Here is an 18,922-nt window from a genome sequence, read left to right as displayed (position 1 = left end):
AGCTTTTTGAATCCTATCTTCCTATTTGAAATAAATGAAAGAATATCTTTTATAATATACAGTAGAACCGCGATAATTCGTACTTCGATAAATCGAAAATCTCGATAATTCGTATAAGCTGTCGGCCCCTTCAAGCCATTTCCTTCGCATTTTAACCTTGTTAAATCGAAATCCTCGATAATTCGTATAAAACTCTCTTGGATTACGAATTATCGAGGTTCTACTGTACATACAGTTAAAATGCGAAGGAAATGGCTTGAAGGGGCCGACAGCTTATACGAATTATCGAGATTTTCGATTTATCGAAGTACGAATTATCGCGGTACTACTGTACTATTCTATATTTTTTTTCTATAAATTTCACTTTCATCCACAGTAAATTATATTTACTTAACATCATCGCCTCAAAGTATGCAAAATAATAAGCAAAATGCAATAATAAGACAACTGAAAACGAAAATAGTTTCTTTTTAAAAATTTTTTTGAAGTTAAAAGAAAAAAAATTATTTTCAAAATTAGAATCAAAAAAATATTTAAAATTATTAAGAGCAATGAAATATTTTCTAAGGCTCATTCTGGTTTTTGAAGAATTTTTAAACAGCTTTCGGACTTAATATTGAGTTTTTTTCAAATATGTTGGTTTCTCTTTAATATTTTTTTTATTAAAATCATAGGTTTTGAAATTTTGCCCTTTAATTATAAAAAATATATTAAAATATTAAATATACAAATATAATGTGTTTAAGTTTAATTTTGTTAAGTTTTATTTTTCTTATTATTTTTTATATCTTATTATTTTGATTATTCTTATTATTTTGATACCTTATTACCTAAAAAAGTGCCTAAATTAATTTGTTCCCCAGTGTTATTTTGTACACACACTTAAGAAACACTTCTAGAAAACACACATAATTCACCTTTAAGTATTTACTTTTGTTATTTTATTTTCAAAACTCATTCCATCAAATTCATTTAACGTCATCGCCCTCATTGCTTTGCATTTTGTTTGATGTTGTTGTTTAATTTCGTATTTTTTTGTAATTTTTCTCCTTATTTTGCAACCCGTCAAAAAATTAGTGCAACGTTTGTTCAATTCATCTCTGATTGTTTGTCTGTCTGTCCGTCTGACTGTTGTTTGTCAGCTTGTTAAGCGCATTCATTGCAGCGGCATATTCATTCATTTGGAAAGATATGGAATAAATAACACAAAATGAAATTATTTTTTTTCGTTGTTTTTAATAACAATATCAAAAAACAACAAAAATGGTTGTTTTTGTTGTTTTCGGTGGTTGTTGCATTTAATTTTGTTGTTATTGTTTTTCTTTCAAATCAAAGAACAGACGTCAGCAACTGTTGAAAAAACTGTTCTCGGATGCGGCTCAACGAGCAGAGGAGGCAAAATATCAGATATCAAAACAGAAATCAGTTTCAATTTGTCTATTTTTTGTAGATGTTTTGTGTTTTCCTTTTTTTTTAATAATAGCATTGAAAATGTCACGAAGAAATAACGTTATTTTAGAAAATAATAAATATAATTTATGAAAATTATTGCTTTATTAGAAAAGCCTAAAAATATGCACCTAATTCAACATTTTATTTTTTTATATAAATTAGATCAGGGTTATCTGTTAAAAGTCTATGAAATATAAAGAAATTTAGATTGCTAAGTCATGTCACCATCATATCTATCGCCTAAAAGTATGCACGCAACATATGAAAACATATGTTACTTCCAATAGAACCGAATTCAGATAACCGAATGCCAATCGTGAATTTTTAAAATAATATTTTTGAAGGAATTTCTGGCTCATAATCGTGATTTTTTTTAAATAATATTTTTAAAGAAATTTTAAGCCGTGTATTTTTAAAAAATACTTATGAAGGAATTTCAGGACCAAAACGTGGTTTAAAAAAAATAGCTATGAAGGATTTTCACGGACCTGATTTATGGAATTGAATTGTGGATTTTAAAAAATAGTTATGAAGGAACGCCTAACCGTGTGGAATTTTTGAAAAAGAGTTTTCATGGATTTTCAGGCCGATCATAGTGGATTCTTAAAAAAAGTGTTTGAATGATATTCATAATCGTGGACTTTAAAAAAATGTTGACTGATTTTTATAATCGAGGATTTAAAAAAATTGTTTGAATGATTTTCATAATCGTGGATTTTTGTTAAGTTTGAATGATTTTCATAATCGTGAATTTAAAAAGAAAAAAGTTTGAATGATTGTCATGATCGTGGATTTAAAAAAAAAGTTTGCATGATATCCATAATCGTGGATTTTTTTACAAAAAAATTTGAATGATTTTCATAATCGGGGATTTTTTTTTAAAGTTTGACTGATTTTCATAATCGTGGATTAAAAAATTTAATGATTTTTCATAAACGTAGATTTAAAAAAAAAAGTTTGAAGGATTTTCATAATCCTGGATTTAAAAAAAAATTGAATGATTTCTCATAACCGTGAAGTTAAAAAAAAATGAATGATTTTTAGAATCGTGGATTTAAAAAAAAAATTGAATGATTTTCATAATCGTGAATTTAAAAAGAAAAAAGTTTGAATGATTTTCATAATCGTGGATTTTTTAAAAACAAGTTTGAATGATTTTCTTAATCATGGAAGGAGGGGCTAACCGTGTGGAATTTTTGAAAAAGATTTTTCATGGATTTTCAGGCCGATAATCGTGGATTCTTAAAAAAATTGTTTGACTGATTTTTATAATCGAGGATTTAAAAAATTGTTTGAATGATTTTCATAATCGTTGAGATAAAAATTTGTTTGAATGATTTTCATAATCGTAGATTTTTTTTTAAGTTTGAATGATATCATGAATCGTGAATTTAAAAAAAAAAAAAGTTTGAATGATTGTCATAATCGTGGATTTAAACAAAAAAAGTTTGCATGATTTTCATAATCGTGGATTTTTTTACAAAAAAAATTTGAATGATTTCCATAATCGTGGATTTTTTTAAACAGTTTAATCGTGGATTTAAAAAAAAGTTTGCAGGATTTCCATAATCTTGGATTTTTTTTAAAAAAAATTTAATGATTTTCATAATCGTAGATTTAAAAAAATTAATAATTTTTCATCAACATGGATTTTTTTAAGAAAAAAAGTTCGAATGATTTTCATAATACTGGATTTAAAAAAAAAAATTGAATGATCTTTCATAACCGTGAAGTTAAAAAAATGAATGATTTTTAGAATCGTGGATTTAAAAAAAAAAATTTAATGATTTTCATAATCGTGAATTTAAAAAGAAAAAAGTTTGAATGATTTTCATAATCTTGGATTTAAAAAAATATTTTGAATGATTTTCATAATCGAGGATATTTTTTAAAAAAAAATTGAATCAAAATCAAATTAAATAATATTTTTGAAGGAATTTCAGGTTCATAATCGTGGATTTTCAATATTTTTGAAGGAGTTTCAGGTTTATAATCGTGGATTTTTTTTAATAATATTTTTGAATGAATTTAAGGTTCATAATCGTGGATTTGTTTAAATAATATTTTTGAAGAAATTTCAGGCTCATAATTCCAATAGAAAACCTTATACGTTTGTTGGGTTCACATCGCCGAATTCTAATACGTAATTTTGTTTACTTTCTTCCTAACCTCTTAAAGGTGGTCCACAATATTGGGTTTTTTAATAATATTTTTGAATGAATTTAAGGTTCATAATCGTGGATTTGTTTAAATAATATTTTTGAAGAAATTTCAGGCTCATAATCGTAGATTTTTTAAAATAATATCGTGGATTTAGATTGTCAAGTCATTTCACTATCATATCTATCGCCTAAAAGTATGCACCCGACATATGAAAACATGTGTTATTTCTAATAGAAAACCTTATACGCTTGTTGGGTTCACATCGCCGAATTCTAACACGTAATTTTGTTTACTTTCTTCCTAACCTCTTAAAGGTGGTCCACAATATTGTGTTTTGTACCACCTAAAAGTATGCATTCCACAATAAAATTTTGTTATTTTCATTATTTATGTTATTAGATGATTAATTAATTTGTTTCTCAATTATATTTATCGCACTCCAACTGAAAAAAATTCTTCCACCCTGTATAACAAAATTCTTATCACTTTAGAACAATATGCTCCTCCTCCATGTCCAATAAAGTGATGGCTGGTGGGATTGTTGGTTGGCTACTTGGTTTGCCGGACAATTAGCTTGCCATCCAATCCACTTGTTGTGTGGCCTGCAGAGCGGAATATTTCTTATCAATTTCGTTGTGGCGACATACAAAAGTAATAAATAAAAAAATCAAGAACAAAAAATGGTGGAAAAATGGTGCTGGACACCAGGCCTCTTTATTGTTGTTGTTGCTGTAGTTGCTGATAATTGGTCATCATATATTAAAATAAATATTTCTTTAGCGCACACTTTTTTTGTTGGTGTCGTTTCAAAAAGTGATTGATGATTTGCTGTTATTTTATGTTAAATGCTGCTATTGACCTTTAACGTTTCTTATGACGGGTAGGTTGGTTGGATGATTGTCAGGCAAACTAACTTTGACTTTATGAATTCTTACAAGTTTGTTTTATCTGTTTCATAAGAAAATTAATGGGGTTTTTCAGCCTTTCCTCGGTTACTTAATGATCGGAGGCAATTTGTCTTTTTTATTGATTTGTGTGGAATTTTTGTTTGCCATTTAAGGAAAAATATATTTAGCGAAGACAAGAGTTAATGATGAGGATATTTTGTATAGATTCTTAATTAAAATTGTAATGACAGCTGGAGATGTTAATGATGATGGTTGTGATGATGATAAAAGATTTAATGAAAAAAAAAGATAAAATAAATAATGAGAATGTATTCCTTGAAGGACTATTAGAGCTCAAATAGGAAACTCTAAGACTATTCTATGGAAATATTTTTAAATTTTTTTTTTGTTTTAAATTAATAATATGATTTTCCAAGAATGTATTGAGACACCGTTTCTAAGACTATTGTATGGAAATGTTTTTAAAACATTTTTTTCCTTTTTTTGTCGCTTGAGAGACTTTTATAAATTCCCACCATAAGGCTATTCCTTTAATTTATAAACTGTTGAATAACATTTATTTATTGGGGCAAGGGTCATCTCAAATTAGGACCTTATACACCAAATCTAACACCATGTGCTTCTATATTTAAAATAGAAATGTCTTCTTTGTTTCAAATGTTTAAATATTTATTTAATTTCCATCTGCTCCAGGGTGAACTACAACCTAAGAAGAAACCTATCACAAATCTATAGACATTGTGTAAGTCTTGAAAACTAAAGAAAAAAAAAATAAAATAAAACACAGATGTGAAAAGTACACGTTTCATACCAAAAGGATCGCGGCGCTAAACCTCAACAATTTCCACCACCTACTACCACCCATCCAAGCCACCTTTCACCCCCTCTCATTATTATCCAATTGATGAATTAGTATGGTACCTATTTGTTTTGTAAACATTGTATATTTGTTTAGACTTTTAAGCGGATTTTGGTTATATTTACATTTCCACGATGATGACGAATGAAGAGGATAATAATGATGTTGGTGGCAAGCCACTATAATGATACCGATGATGATGAAGGCAACGACTGTTTAAACGGCAGAACATTGACGCCGCCACCGCCGGCATCCCTTCCCCAACGCGACAATGTAATTTAGATGTGCAGCCATGCGTAGGAATTGTCATAGAGAGTCGAAAGAAACACACGTAACAAGTGTCATGCACTTCATACGTCATTTTCAACAGCAATTTGTATGGGAAGTGGCAGTAACTGAGGCAGAGCCCAAAAGTGGAGACAGGCAGCAACGGCGGCGGTAGTGGTAACACTTTAAACGGCGCAAACAAAAAAAAAAAAAACAACCAAAACGTAAATGAAAACTTTCATGAATGGAATCTTGGGGAGAAGTAAATGCTCGTGTAAATTATTTTATGAAACAAAAACAGAAACAACAAAAATAAATGAACACTTGTTGTTGTTGTATGAGCGCGTTAAACACTTGTCAAAACAATTTTTATGTGGGCGGGGAGGAAGGTGTCAAGAGGTGCTTGCTTACCTCTTAACAAAAGGGTTGACTGTTCAAGTAGAACAAAATATTCAAATAGAAATAATTGTTATTTCCTTTTTGTTTTTTTTGGAACACTTTTAAATAGACCGATAATTACAGAGGGAAGAGGTGTGACTGTCATAACCTTAAATAATATTGTTCTGGGACTAAGTTATTAACAAAATCATACTTATAAAATTTATTTAATAATTAAATATTAATTAATTTAATATTAATTAACTTAATAATTATTAAAAATGTATAATACAGAAATCGATGATTTATAATTTGTAACGTTTATTTCATACCTAGATAATTTATATAATTTTGCACATCGTGAAATTTCTACCAGACTTAGATGAAGTTCCAAAATGGACTCAATCGGTCCACACAAAATTTCGGAAAAGTTAATTTTAGGACCTGTTCTCGAATCGCTTTGATTTTTGTTGTAGCAACTTGTATTCACTGCCCACCATACGACGATATAAGTTTCATCAGGAGCAGGTCCATACTTCCTGAGAAAATAGCCTGAAAGGCGCAAAAACCCGTATGTAGAGGTTGGAGAGCAAGATAACTCTCGAACGGATTTGCCAATTCGGTCCAAAATTTCGGCTTAATAATATTTTGTTCGAACTTAGTTTAAGTTCAAAGATAAGCCATATCAGTCCACTATTTCAGGTACCTCCCCCACAAAAATTCAAAAATGTTCGAAAAAATTGTGGCCACGATAACTCTTGAAGGGAGTGGCCGATTTGGTCCATACTTTACACATCCTAATATATTTAACAGATATATGTCAGGTTTGAATATGGACTATATTTGTCTACTCAATTGGGTACCTTCCACACACAATTTCGGTTAAGTTCACTTTAAGACCTGCTCTCGAATCACTGTGATTTTTGTTGAAGCAACTTGAATTTGCTGCCTCAATTACGACGTTTAAAGTTTTTTTCAGAGGCAAGTCCATACCTCTTTAGAAAACAGCCCGAAAGGGATAAAAAGCCCCTATGACACCATATGCAGTGGCTGGAGAGCACGATAACTCCCGAACCGATCATCCAATTTGGTCCAAACTTTGGATCTCCTAATATTTTGTCCAAATTTATTTTAACTTCTAAAATGGCCCATATAGGTTCTCTTCTTAGGGTACCTCTCCCGCAAAAGTTCAACCTTTGTGCCTAAGTGCAGCTAAGGCTCTGTTTGAAGATCGTTTGTAAATGTATACCGATTGTGTTCGTTGTGGTCCTATTTAGAACGATATTATGTTTTCCGTGGACAAATCCATGCTTCCTGGCATACTGGTCCAAAATTGATACAATGGCCCACTGCACGCAGAGAAAAAAATATGATTGATCCAACAATATTCGAAGAGCAAAATATGTATTCTAAAGATATTGTTAAATTCCAAATGTAGTATTGTGATTCCAACAATTGGGTTTTGTTAAATCCAAAAATTGTTTTTGTCAACTGGACAATAGTTCTCTCTTTTCTTCGACAATTGTTTCTCTTCTCTCGCTATTCGATGCCGTGTTGAAAAAAACAATTATGGTGAGTTTTTTTTGTATGACATGATGCCTTTATATTTGTTTTTGTGTGTATGTATACCAACAAGGAGACTCTTGTTTTTATTTGTTTCTGTTTTGTTTCATTCTTCTATCTTCATTGTGCTTTGAGATTTGCTGTTATACCGGAGTTTGTTATGGTGTTTAATTATTCCTTATGTTGTGGTGGGTGCTTGTGGCTTTTTGTTTGTCTTTGTTGTCAGCCAATGCAGGAAACTATGTATTGTGTTCATCAATGATTGCAATATTATACGCGACATTTATTCAAAGTTATGCGAAAAGTGTATATGAGAAGTATATGCACTCAAATCAAAAATTTCTGGGCTGGTTTTCTGGGTTGACAATACTTTTTGTAAACAAAATTAGATTATGATAGTTCCTACAATCGGTATTGTTAACGATTTTTACAATATTGCGGATATTCGAAAGTTGTTTTTGTTTTCTATGTTTGGAACAAAAGATGGTATTTTTGGATTTGGATTACAATGTTTGAACAAAACAAATACATTTTTGGAACCAAAACAGATATTTTTGTTCCAACAAAAGCGAAAAATATTTTTTCTCTGCGTGTGAAATGACGTTATCTATCGAAAAGATATGACTCCCTAAATAAGATCCACTTCCATAATGGATTATGTCGGTCCATTCCTTCAAGTACCTTCTCCGCAACACTTTTTAACTTCAATCCTAATCAACATTTTTGTCCGCAAGTTCAAGTGTCTAGGGTATATCTCTGTCGGCAAAGCCGACTGATACTGTTTTACTTGTTATTTATTTATTTAGATCTTATAATTACAGTACAGGATTAATTGTATCATAAACTATCCGATTATTTTAATGTTACAACTTTTTGTAATTCTCAATACGAATATTCCTGAATGCAAGGTTCAAAGTAATATCAGATGCCATATAACACAGTATTTTTTCATTTTATATACAAAATTTTCTTCTCTCAAATATTTTTTATTTAATATTTCTCTCTCTCTCTCTCTCTTCGAACATGACCACCAATAATTTATTGCATTTGAAAAGCAAAAAATATTACGAACAAATGTTTAGCTGACTAGAAAAAAGGTGACTAACGTTCAAATTTTTGAGCATCAAACACAGCACAAACAACACCCAAACGTTTTCAACGTTCATGTGAATGTCTTTGAGGTTAATTGACCAATAAATTATTTAAAATATTTTTATTGTGTGACAAAAAATAAACCTAAAATGCAACAAAGCAAGCGGATATCTTTTACAATGATCGAGTGGAAAATGTGAAATGGAATTTTTATATTTTCATTGCATTGAATTAAATTAGGAGGCATTATTCAAAACGGCTACGAAATTGTAAAAACCTCTTATAGGCAGGTTTTTATTTGAAGTTGAGGAAATAATCACATACTTGTTTAAAAGGAAATATAAAATACACGGATAGAACCATATTGTATTCGTGCATGAAACTAGGGGTTATTAGATCGAGTTCCCCACTACTGCAAATTCATAAAATTACTCTAGTATGGAATTCGATTTAAGAACACCTAGTTTTATGCACGAATACAAAGCAACTGACGATTCGGAACCTGCCCCTACTAAAAACTTTATTGCGAAAGTTTATGAAGGAGTGGCTCTAAGTATTGGAACATTTCAGTGCCCACATCTAAGAAAGCATTGTCTTTGGCTAACAAAAAAAAAAAAAAAAAAAAAAAAATATATGTTCTAGACATGAGCACAATGACTACCAGCTATTAAAATTTCAAAACGGTCCTGGAAGTGCCAAGGACCACCTTCAAAACAATCCTCGAACAGCCCCTTAAGGTGTTGTCCGATATATACCGTCATGGAACCTAGTGTACTTTTGGAAGAAATTTTACGATGTGCATTCCGGTAATTACTCAATTCGTATGTTACTATGCTCATCGTTCTTTTTAGTTGGTGTCCGCAGGGGATTTTAGAGCTTTTGGACCGTTATGGCAGAAAGTATGGACTTGCCCACAAAAAATAAAAATTAACCGTCCTAATAGAGGCCGCAAGACATCCGAACAATCCGAAGCAGATTATTAACTGCTTTTCTACGACAACGTTTTGTGTGGAAAGTAGCCGAAGAAGGGCGCTGATTACGTACTACTTCAAACCTGATCAATGTCTGTAAGAAATAATACCATGTGCAAATCGGTTGCTCGCTTCGCGAATTATTGTGTTCACAATTTTATCGAAATATTTTGAACATTTGAGGAGAGATACCCGAAATAGTATTTCGAAATTTATCTAACATTAGACAAAATATTACGAGAACCAAAGTTTGAGCCAGATCCGTTGGAAAGTTATCATGCGTGCGCTCCAGTCCGGCCAATGGACGGAGTTTTTGATCTATTCATTTCCTTTTTAAAGTATATGCACTTGTTTTGTTGTTTTTCAAAATAGTCTGGCTTAATCCAGCGTTAGAAGTTTTTAATATATGATCAGTAATCGTGGATTTTTTTAAAAATATTTATTTTTCGAACTAATACAATTTTGTTTTTTTTTTTTTGTTTAAAAAAAAACAAATATTTATTTTTAAATTAATAGTGCATTTTTCAAAAATAATTATTTTTATAATAATCGTGGATTTTTTAAAAATATTTTTTTTATAATAATCGTGGATTTTTTTTTTAAATATTTATTTTTGTAATAATAGTAGATTTTACAAAAAAAATATTTTTATAAAAATCGTGGATTTTTTAGAAATATTTTTTTATAATAATCGTGGATTTTTTAAAAAAATATTATTTTTATAAAAATTGTGGATTTTTTAAAAAAATATTATTTTTATAAAAATTGTGGATTTTTAAAAAATATTATTTTTTAATAATCGTGGATTTTTTAAAAAATATTTATTTTTATAACTATCGTGGATTTTTTAAAAAATATTATTTTTATAAAAATCGTGGATTTTTAAAAAATATTATTTTTTTTAATAATCGTGGATTTTTTAAAAAGTATTTATTTTTGTAACAATCGTGGATTTTTTAAAACACATTTATTTTTATAACAATCGTGGATTTTTTACAAAATAGTTATTTTTATAATAATCTGGCTTAATCCCATTGTTTTTGTTTTAATCTTTTAAAACAACTAATTTATTAATGGCGAAAGTTTGGCATTGTTCGCCAAGGGGTAAGGCAGTTTTGATCCTCGCCACAGGATCTCATCAGTTGCCTTGTTTCTTGTGTATGGATATTCTCTGAAAAATAACTTCGGTGCAGAATATCCACAAACAACACACAAAGGAACTGATGAGATCCAATGGCGTGGATCGAAACTAGTCTTCCCTGCCTTACCCCTAGGCGAACATTGCCAATTTTTCTCCACTAATAAATTAGTTGTTTTAAAATACTAAAACAACAACAATGGGTTAAGCCAGACTACTTTGACAAAAAAAAAAAACAAAATTGTAACAGATATCCCAATAAAATAAATAACGCCACTAATGTTCTATTTACAATTGGTATAGCTTTTACATCGGTTAAAGTATTTCGATAGCTATCGATAGAATGAACAGAAGTGGAATAGAAGTATTTCGATTTTTAAATTTGCCACGCTTGGATTAAATTTGAAACTGATTCGTTTCCCTCTTTCGTCCCCATTGTCTTCGATAGTTCTCGTACTGTCCAGTGACTACATATGGTGCCATATGGGTTTTTACACCTTTCGGTCTGTTTTCTCAAGAAGTATGGACTGAAAAACAGAAATCAAAGTGATTCGAGAGCGAAATTTTGTTTTGGAGGTACCCGAAGGTGTGGACAGATATAGTCCATATTCAAAACTGATGTGTATTTGATAGATATATTAGGATGTGAAAAGTATGGACCAAATCGGTCACTCCCTTCAAGAGTTATCGTGGGCACAATTTTTCCGAATATTTTTGAATTTTTGTGGGGGAGGTACTCGATGGATTGGACCGATATGGCTCATCTTCGATCTTATACTAAGTTTGGACAAAATATTGCGAAGGCCAAACTTTGGACCGAATCGGCAGATCCGTTCGAGAGTTATCTTGCGCTCCAACCACTACACACGGTGTCATAGGGGTTTTTGCACCTTCTCAGGAAATATGGACTTGCCCCAGACTTGTACCGTTGTATGGGAGCGGTGAATACAAGTTGTTACAACAAAAATCAAAGCGATTCGAGAACAGGTGCAAAACAGAACTTTTCCGAAATTTTGTGCGGTAGGTACCCGAACGAGTGGATCGATTGAGTCCATGTTGGAACCCATCTAAGTCTGGTAAAAGTTTCACGATGTGCAAAGTATGGTTACAAATCGGTTACTTCCTTCAAGAGTTATCGTGTGCACAAAATTTCCCAGCATTTCCGAACTTTTGTGGGAAGGAGTGAACCGATATACCTGTCTTCGAACTTAAACTAAGTTTGGACAAAACATTACGAAAGCCAAATTTTGGGCCGAATCGGTTGGTCCGTTCGAGCCAGACAGACGGACATGGCTAAATCAACTCCAAATTGTATGAAACGGATTTCGCCCAAACATGCTTGGGTTCTTAAGCCATTATTTCGATGAGGCACATTTTGCCCGTATGAAAGTGTATATACCCTCGTTAGCATAAATGCTGAGGGTATAATAAACTTCGCCCTAATAGGCAAAATTTTCGAAAAAAAACTTAGATATGTAGGAAGGAGCAAATAAACCAGAGATTTTCATTCCGACGTTTCGTCGCATATTTTGCGACTTTTTCAAGAGATTTCGTAGTATTAAATTTTAAGACACGGTACATAAATTGCATACTCATAATTTACCATACAAGACAATTAACGCGACTTAAAAACTCGTATCACAGCTGGTTTAGATTATTGCAATTCCATAACTCGAGCTTATATTGATGTCCAGCCAATACCACTCTCATAACTGATATTAGAAAAATAATTTGCAACATTTTTCAAAATTTCTCTGCTGCAAAATTTAATTTATTTATTTTTGTGTTCTAAACTTACAATTTGTTCCTTAAGATCCTTGGTGCGTGTAAGTGGTCCCAGCCATTGATGTAATCCAATATAGCGTTTTTGTACTAATTTTAATGCCGGTGCTCCTTGAGCATACGGTCCGCCCAATAGGGCGCTGGTTGTTTCTAAAACCACCATTGTTTATGTTTTTGTTTGAAGAGTTGTTGTTGTGTGTTTTTTTTTAAGTGGAAAATCTTGTTGTTATACTTAACAACAATAAAAAAATAATAAACAGAAACGTGTCACTATTTCAATATGGAGACAATTTGGGAAGAGTTATTTCAAATAGAATTTTTGGTTATTTGATTTTGTCACGATTTGTAATATTTTTTATATTCAATGATTTTTTTCTTAACACAATTATATGTATTTCAATGTGTGATGATTTAATAAATATTTCAGAATTTAATTTGTTATTTTTTGTATTTTTTATTCTTCTTTGAATTATTTTTTCTGTTATTTTCTGTAAATTTTTGTTGGGTGTTATAATCGGATTTTAATCCAATTTTCATTTGTTTGTGTTGGTTGTTTGGTTTGTTATCCTTTTTTTCAGATACAAGGATGAATATAATTTTTTTTTGGATAGACGAAAGATGATTCTTTTTGTTTGTAATTGTTGTTGTTGCTGCTGCTGTTGGATCTCGTTACGTTATATTGTACGGAAATGTGACACGTCGTGTACAATGCAAACACAGAAGTGAAATCAACTTTACTCTTCTGCCACTATCATCATCATCATCGTCGTCTGCATTTAGTGTTCGGAAAACACTTTACTATGGTTCTCCAGAATTGTGTGTATGGCGGGAGTAAAACTTTTTCCCGTTTGGTTTTTTGAAAAATCCTTTGAAATGGCTTTCCAGCACGTTTCTTGTCCAAATAACAAACACAAGGATTTTTAATTAAATTTTAATATTTCTCTTTTTCTTTTTTGCCCAGAAACACAAAATTTACGTTGAGATGATACTGCAGTAAGTGGAGTTATGGATATTTTGTTGGTAACGTGATATTTTTGCAGTGAATTAAATCTTTCGAAATTTTGAAATGTTTCACATTTAGCGGTTTAATTTTTGTGCGCTTTTTGAGGGATTTGTGCGTAATGAAGTGAAAATATATTGTATTTTTTAATAATTCTTCACTTGAAACCTTAACTTGAATTTTGAGTTTTTATGGTAATGTAGAGTATACTTTTAGGCTCTGCAATTTATTAAAGCACACTTTTAAGCTGGGTTTTGTTACGATTTTATTTCAAATTTATTTGAAATTGCAAATTTCACTAAACTCAAAGTATACTTTTAGGAGCCAATACACAAATAAGCCCACTTTTAAGTTTGTTTTTATAATTTTTATTTTATATTTATTTAATTTTCTTGGGGAAATCAAGGTTTTGCCACAACAAAATATTTGTAGATATAATATAATTTTATTCTTTCTTAAACTTGGTTTAGATATTTTTTTCTTGTTTAGACATTTACATGGAATTTAGGCACAAAATTTTCATTAATTTCTGACTCACAAAAAATAGAATTTTTTTGAGGGGGGCGAAATAAATTAAAAACAAATTAATTTTGTAATTGTGGAAATTTTATTGCACTTTTTCTTCTTCTTCTTTAATTTGTATTTATCCAAAAAATATTTTGAATTTTTATTTTGCAATTTGAAACACACACAGATGCTTGGCCACCAGGTTGGTTTAGTTGGTCGGTAGTCGTCTGCACAAATAATAAATATTTGGTATTTTTGTTTGCTATTATTATTCACCGAAAACGTGTATTAGTTAGGTATGCGCGAATTATTAACGAGAATAAAATGTGTGTGGTTTGTTTTTATTTTTCTTTTCAATTCTTTAAATTTTTTCGGATAATAAACAAATAATTTTTCCCATGAACCGTAATGTTCAAAGTTCCATCGCGAACTGAAGTCATAGCCCGACAAAGATAAACGGAAAACGCACACAACAAACAAAAAAGAAATACACGACGATGCGGGCAAAAGCAACAACAACAAGAGGGCCAACGATAATGATGATGAAAAGAAAAGACAACGAACAACAACGAAGTTTGTGCTATGAACACGAGAAAAAAGAACCTTTTTGACAACACATCAAATGGCCAACACTCACTCATGCACCCAATTGCTCTTTATTAACCCCCAAAAGAGAGGAAACACTCCCAAAACTCTTATACGTTAACAATCAGAAAACACATGGTTAATCGTTTGACCAGAAAAGCATGCAACAACAATATAATACCACCCAAAACCCCCCAATACAAGAAAAGAGAAAATTGTTCCTCTTTTACAAACCCCACTCTCTTAAAATATTTTTTTAACAAGACACACCCTCTCCCTAATACCCATACTACGGACATAAATGATTTTTCCCAAAAAACAGTTACCCCCGTTATATGGTAACAGTTATATTCTCTTTCTTTCATTGTCTCTTATACACATGTTACTCTTTTTAATCCACAAACAAGTTAAGAGAATTCCTCTCTAAACAAAACAAAACTGTTGCTTGGTCAATGTTATTGTTTTTATCTGGCAAATATTATTGTGGCGCAAAAGTGGAGACTACCTAAGTCTCCAAAATTTATGAAAGTCTCTTAAGTATCAACCCCAGATATTCAAACAAGAAGTAAGTTGAAAAAGGGTTGCCATGTTTGATATGGAAATACCAAATATTTATCATCAATAGCTTTGTTCCTTTACTTTTTTAATGGTAAAAGAGAAAAGTGTCAAAATTGCTCTCATGAAAATTTTTACCACAAAAGTAAGGGAACGAAAAAATGGTAGATCTGGTAGCAATGTCAAAAAGAAACATAAAAAGCGATTTTCTTCTTTCATTTCACAGTTTTTAATTTTGTTTTGTCAGCGTTCGACTTTTTCTTCTGTTTTTCGTTCATTTTTTCTTCATTGTCAAATAATCGTCAAACAAATGTCGAAAAATCAGATCTACCATTTTTTACACGAAGAAATTTGTCTGGTAGCCTGTGGTAGAAAAGAAAGGCATATGCTCTCTCTCCTCTCTCTTAAAAATTGCTGCCAGTTTAACCACTTTTTGGGGTTAAGGAACGCTTTGCAGGTTAAAAATGGTAACCTCAGGTAAGTAAAGCGACACAGCTAATATGTACTTAACAGACTCCTCTTCCAGATAACATAGGATCAGTCAAGAAATTATGCTTGGAGCAGCAATGTCATCCACATATTGGGTTACTTTGCAATTAAAAACAATGCTTAAAATTAAAAGGTGTCGGAAAAATAAAAGAGAGAAGAAATCACGTTTCCGAAAGAAAAGGAGGGAAATAAAAAAGATCAAGATGTACAGGAGTTAGTCCGACTATTCTACCTAATTTGTCATTTCAAATTTTCATAGTACAAGAATTGAGCGCCTGGTCCTGCATTCCATTCGGTTGGCAAAAAACAAATTTCGACTTCTGTTTTCGGTTAGGTATACCCATGCTCAGGAGTTTCGTGCTGCTACCAACGAAAAGAATTCGATATATAGGTCTACTTTGCAATCACGTAATCGAAAGCAAAATAAATCTTATGAAGAGGTCATAAACACTTTTAGCTATTTCAATTTGCTGCACATGCTCAGGGACGTAGCCAGGATTTCATTTCGGGGGGGCCACCTGACCAAAATTTTGAAAGTTCATGTTAGCGAAAATGTCTTATTTAGCAAAGATGTAAACCTTCGGTAAGACCAAAAGAAATCGAATACAATGGAAAACCTTAGAAATATCATAACATTTAATTTTCAAATATCTTAACATTATAATTTCCGAAAATAAGCAAAAATCCGATGTCTACTTATCACAAAGAATTTCTGAAGGCCGAGAACTAATGCTGAGCAATAGTTAGGCTATCCATCAAGAAATTCTAGCACCTAATCGCGGTTATGTAAATGACAAATTCTGTCGCCAAATCGTGCATCTGTCAATAGACTAATTTTGGCGTCCAATCGTCGGACTTCTCTTATAGAAATTCTGGATCTTCTCATAAACTTATCAGGAACAAGGGAAACGCTGGAATCCAGTCTTAACTTATTTTAAAATGAAATTATGTCGCCCAATCCAAGGTCTATACATTCTTTTAGCAAAAATCCATAAACACAATTTTCCCAATCTTCCTTTTTTATACTCTGTGTGTTTGGAAGAAATCTGTTTCAGAAAACTTGGAGTCGACTTAGCTATATGCGTTCGTCTGGGTAGCCGCCTGAAGAGCACGATAATTCTCCAACAGATCAACCGATTCGGTCCAACATTTGGCCTTAGTGATATTTTGATGAACTTCGAAGATCGATCTACTCATTCGGCAAACTTGCAGTTTAAGACCTCTCTGGATAAGCTGTGTAAGCTTAAGACCTCAATGGTCATGGCTTCACTTCCTTTATGCTAATAATTTAGTTATAAGTAAAAATATGAAATAAATAAATCAATAAATATTTTTATTTATCTCTCTCTCTCTCTCTGGAAACGCATTGCTTTTTTGCAACAAGTGTTCTCGGGGCTCCTATTACTACCGTAAATATTTTTCAGAGGCAAGTCTATACTTCCAGAGAAAATGGCCTGAAAGCTATAAGGAACCCCTAAGGCAATCATGTAGTGGCTAGTGCGCACGACAACTTACGAACCGGATACTGCGTTGGTCCAAACTTTGTTTATCGCGATATTTCAGCGAGCCTTATATATACAAAATTCGAAGATGGTGCTTTTCGGTACACTTCTTCTGGTATTTTCCCCCCAATTTTCAAGAATTTTAGCTCAAGTGGTATGAGCGAGTTTTCTTGAACGGAGCAACAGATTTGGTCCAAAATTTGGATTTAGTAATATTTTTTCCAAACTTAGTTTTTACTCGAAAATGGGCCATACTGGGGTACTTCCCTCACAAATCTTCGAAATAGTTGTTTAAGTGCAGTATAAGGTATATTCGAGGATCTTAAATTTTTTTTAACTAAAGGTATTCCTTGTGTTTAGAGCGGTATTATGTTTTTCGTGGGCAAGTCCATATTTCCTGACATAAGAGTCAAAAGGTGAAAATTATACTGTGGCGAACTGAAAAGACTGGTGGGCGCAATATCTTTTGAAAGGAATGACTCCCAAAATAAGATCTACGCCCAAAATGAATTATGTCGGTCCGGTCCATTTCTCCATACCTCCTCTGCAACACTTGTGATCAATGATACAAATCCATATTTTGTTTGCAAGCTCATACGTCCGAAAATGGCTACAAATTTCTGAAAATCTCCTAATGCATAGTTTTTGGGTTTAAGGATTTTGGCTGTGTAGCCGCTATTCGATCTGTAGATGAAAGTTTCAATTCACACAGGCTCAGGGTATATTCCTGTCCGCAAAGTCGAGTGGTACTTGTTGAGATTTTGTCGAAAAAGATTAAGATTTCGTTTGTCGTCACAAGGTTCTTTACCGAAGGAGGAAAAATTAACTTTTCTAGAAATGTGCATCCATTGAAAGTACTTCCGAAAATACAATTGCTGTGGGTTTCTATGACGTTTTCTTCTTGTTTTATTTAAAGAGTAATCGACAGAAAAATCTCTGAAGATAAAATTCATTGTAATTTTGAAATATTGGAAATAATATAATATAATAAATCAATATATATATAAAGTAGAAAAATGTTTGTACGTTTGTTTTTTTTTAAGTTTATGGACTCAAAACCCGCTGAAACGATCTACCTGAAATTTTCAGAGTATATCACTACATGGCCTGAAGGTAACATAGGCTATAAAAGTTTCTGAAATTCCGCGTTGATCCGGAGATATAGCATCAGAATCGGAGGTACCTCCAAAAAATTTATATTTTTTATGCAAGCGCACCGGGTTCAGCTAGTAAAATATAAACATTGACCTCAAGCTCAATAATCTTGATTTTATTAAAATTCGAAAGGTCGAACAAAACATAAAAATTCGACAGAAAAATACTTTTGTCCAATATACATTTACGACACTGCGGTGGAACAGAAATTATATCATAAAAAATGTTTGATATACATAGTTTTTTATTGCAAATTTCAAACATAATAAAGAATTTGTAATAGTTATGAATTTCAAAATCACGGTTTTACATTTTATTGTTGAATTGCTCTTATAAAAAATTTCAAAAACAAAATATCGCAAAAATTTTTTTTCTGGATGTTATTTAAAAGCCAAAAAAATGCTCAAAAAGCCTAACTTGTTCATTATTTTTATATTTTCAAATATGTTGGACAAAAGTATACCAATGTAGTTAAATAAATCGCTGTAATGCTTCGATCTACTTTACATATTTCTTGAATAATTTAAAATTTTACTCAAAAATTAAAAAATGTGTA

At 31.5% G+C, this 18,922-nt stretch overlaps 1 protein-coding gene across 3 annotated transcripts in view; it reads right to left on the bottom strand.

The window, feature by feature from the left end:
• Positions 1 to 14,845, bottom strand: part of pum (pumilio) — a 306,308-nt gene extending 291,463 nt beyond the window's left edge. For all 3 annotated transcript variants that reach the window (XM_073988296.1, XM_073988294.1, XM_073988304.1), the window contains exon 1: positions 12,590 to 14,845. In XM_073988296.1, the coding sequence (XP_073844397.1) occupies positions 12,590 to 12,736 (147 nt within the window). In that variant the 5' untranslated portion in view covers positions 12,737 to 14,845. The remainder of the gene's footprint in view (positions 1 to 12,589) is intronic.
• Between the last annotated feature and the right edge of the window lie 4,077 nt (positions 14,846 to 18,922).

This window comes from Musca autumnalis, unplaced genomic scaffold (assembly GCF_047663935.1).
Source record: "Musca autumnalis isolate F117 unplaced genomic scaffold, ASM4766393v1 scaffold_1, whole genome shotgun sequence".
Taxonomy (NCBI): Eukaryota; Metazoa; Arthropoda; class Insecta; order Diptera; family Muscidae; genus Musca; species Musca autumnalis.
The sequence above is the reverse complement of the archived record's forward strand: the minus strand, read 5'-3'. Positions and strand labels throughout refer to the sequence as shown.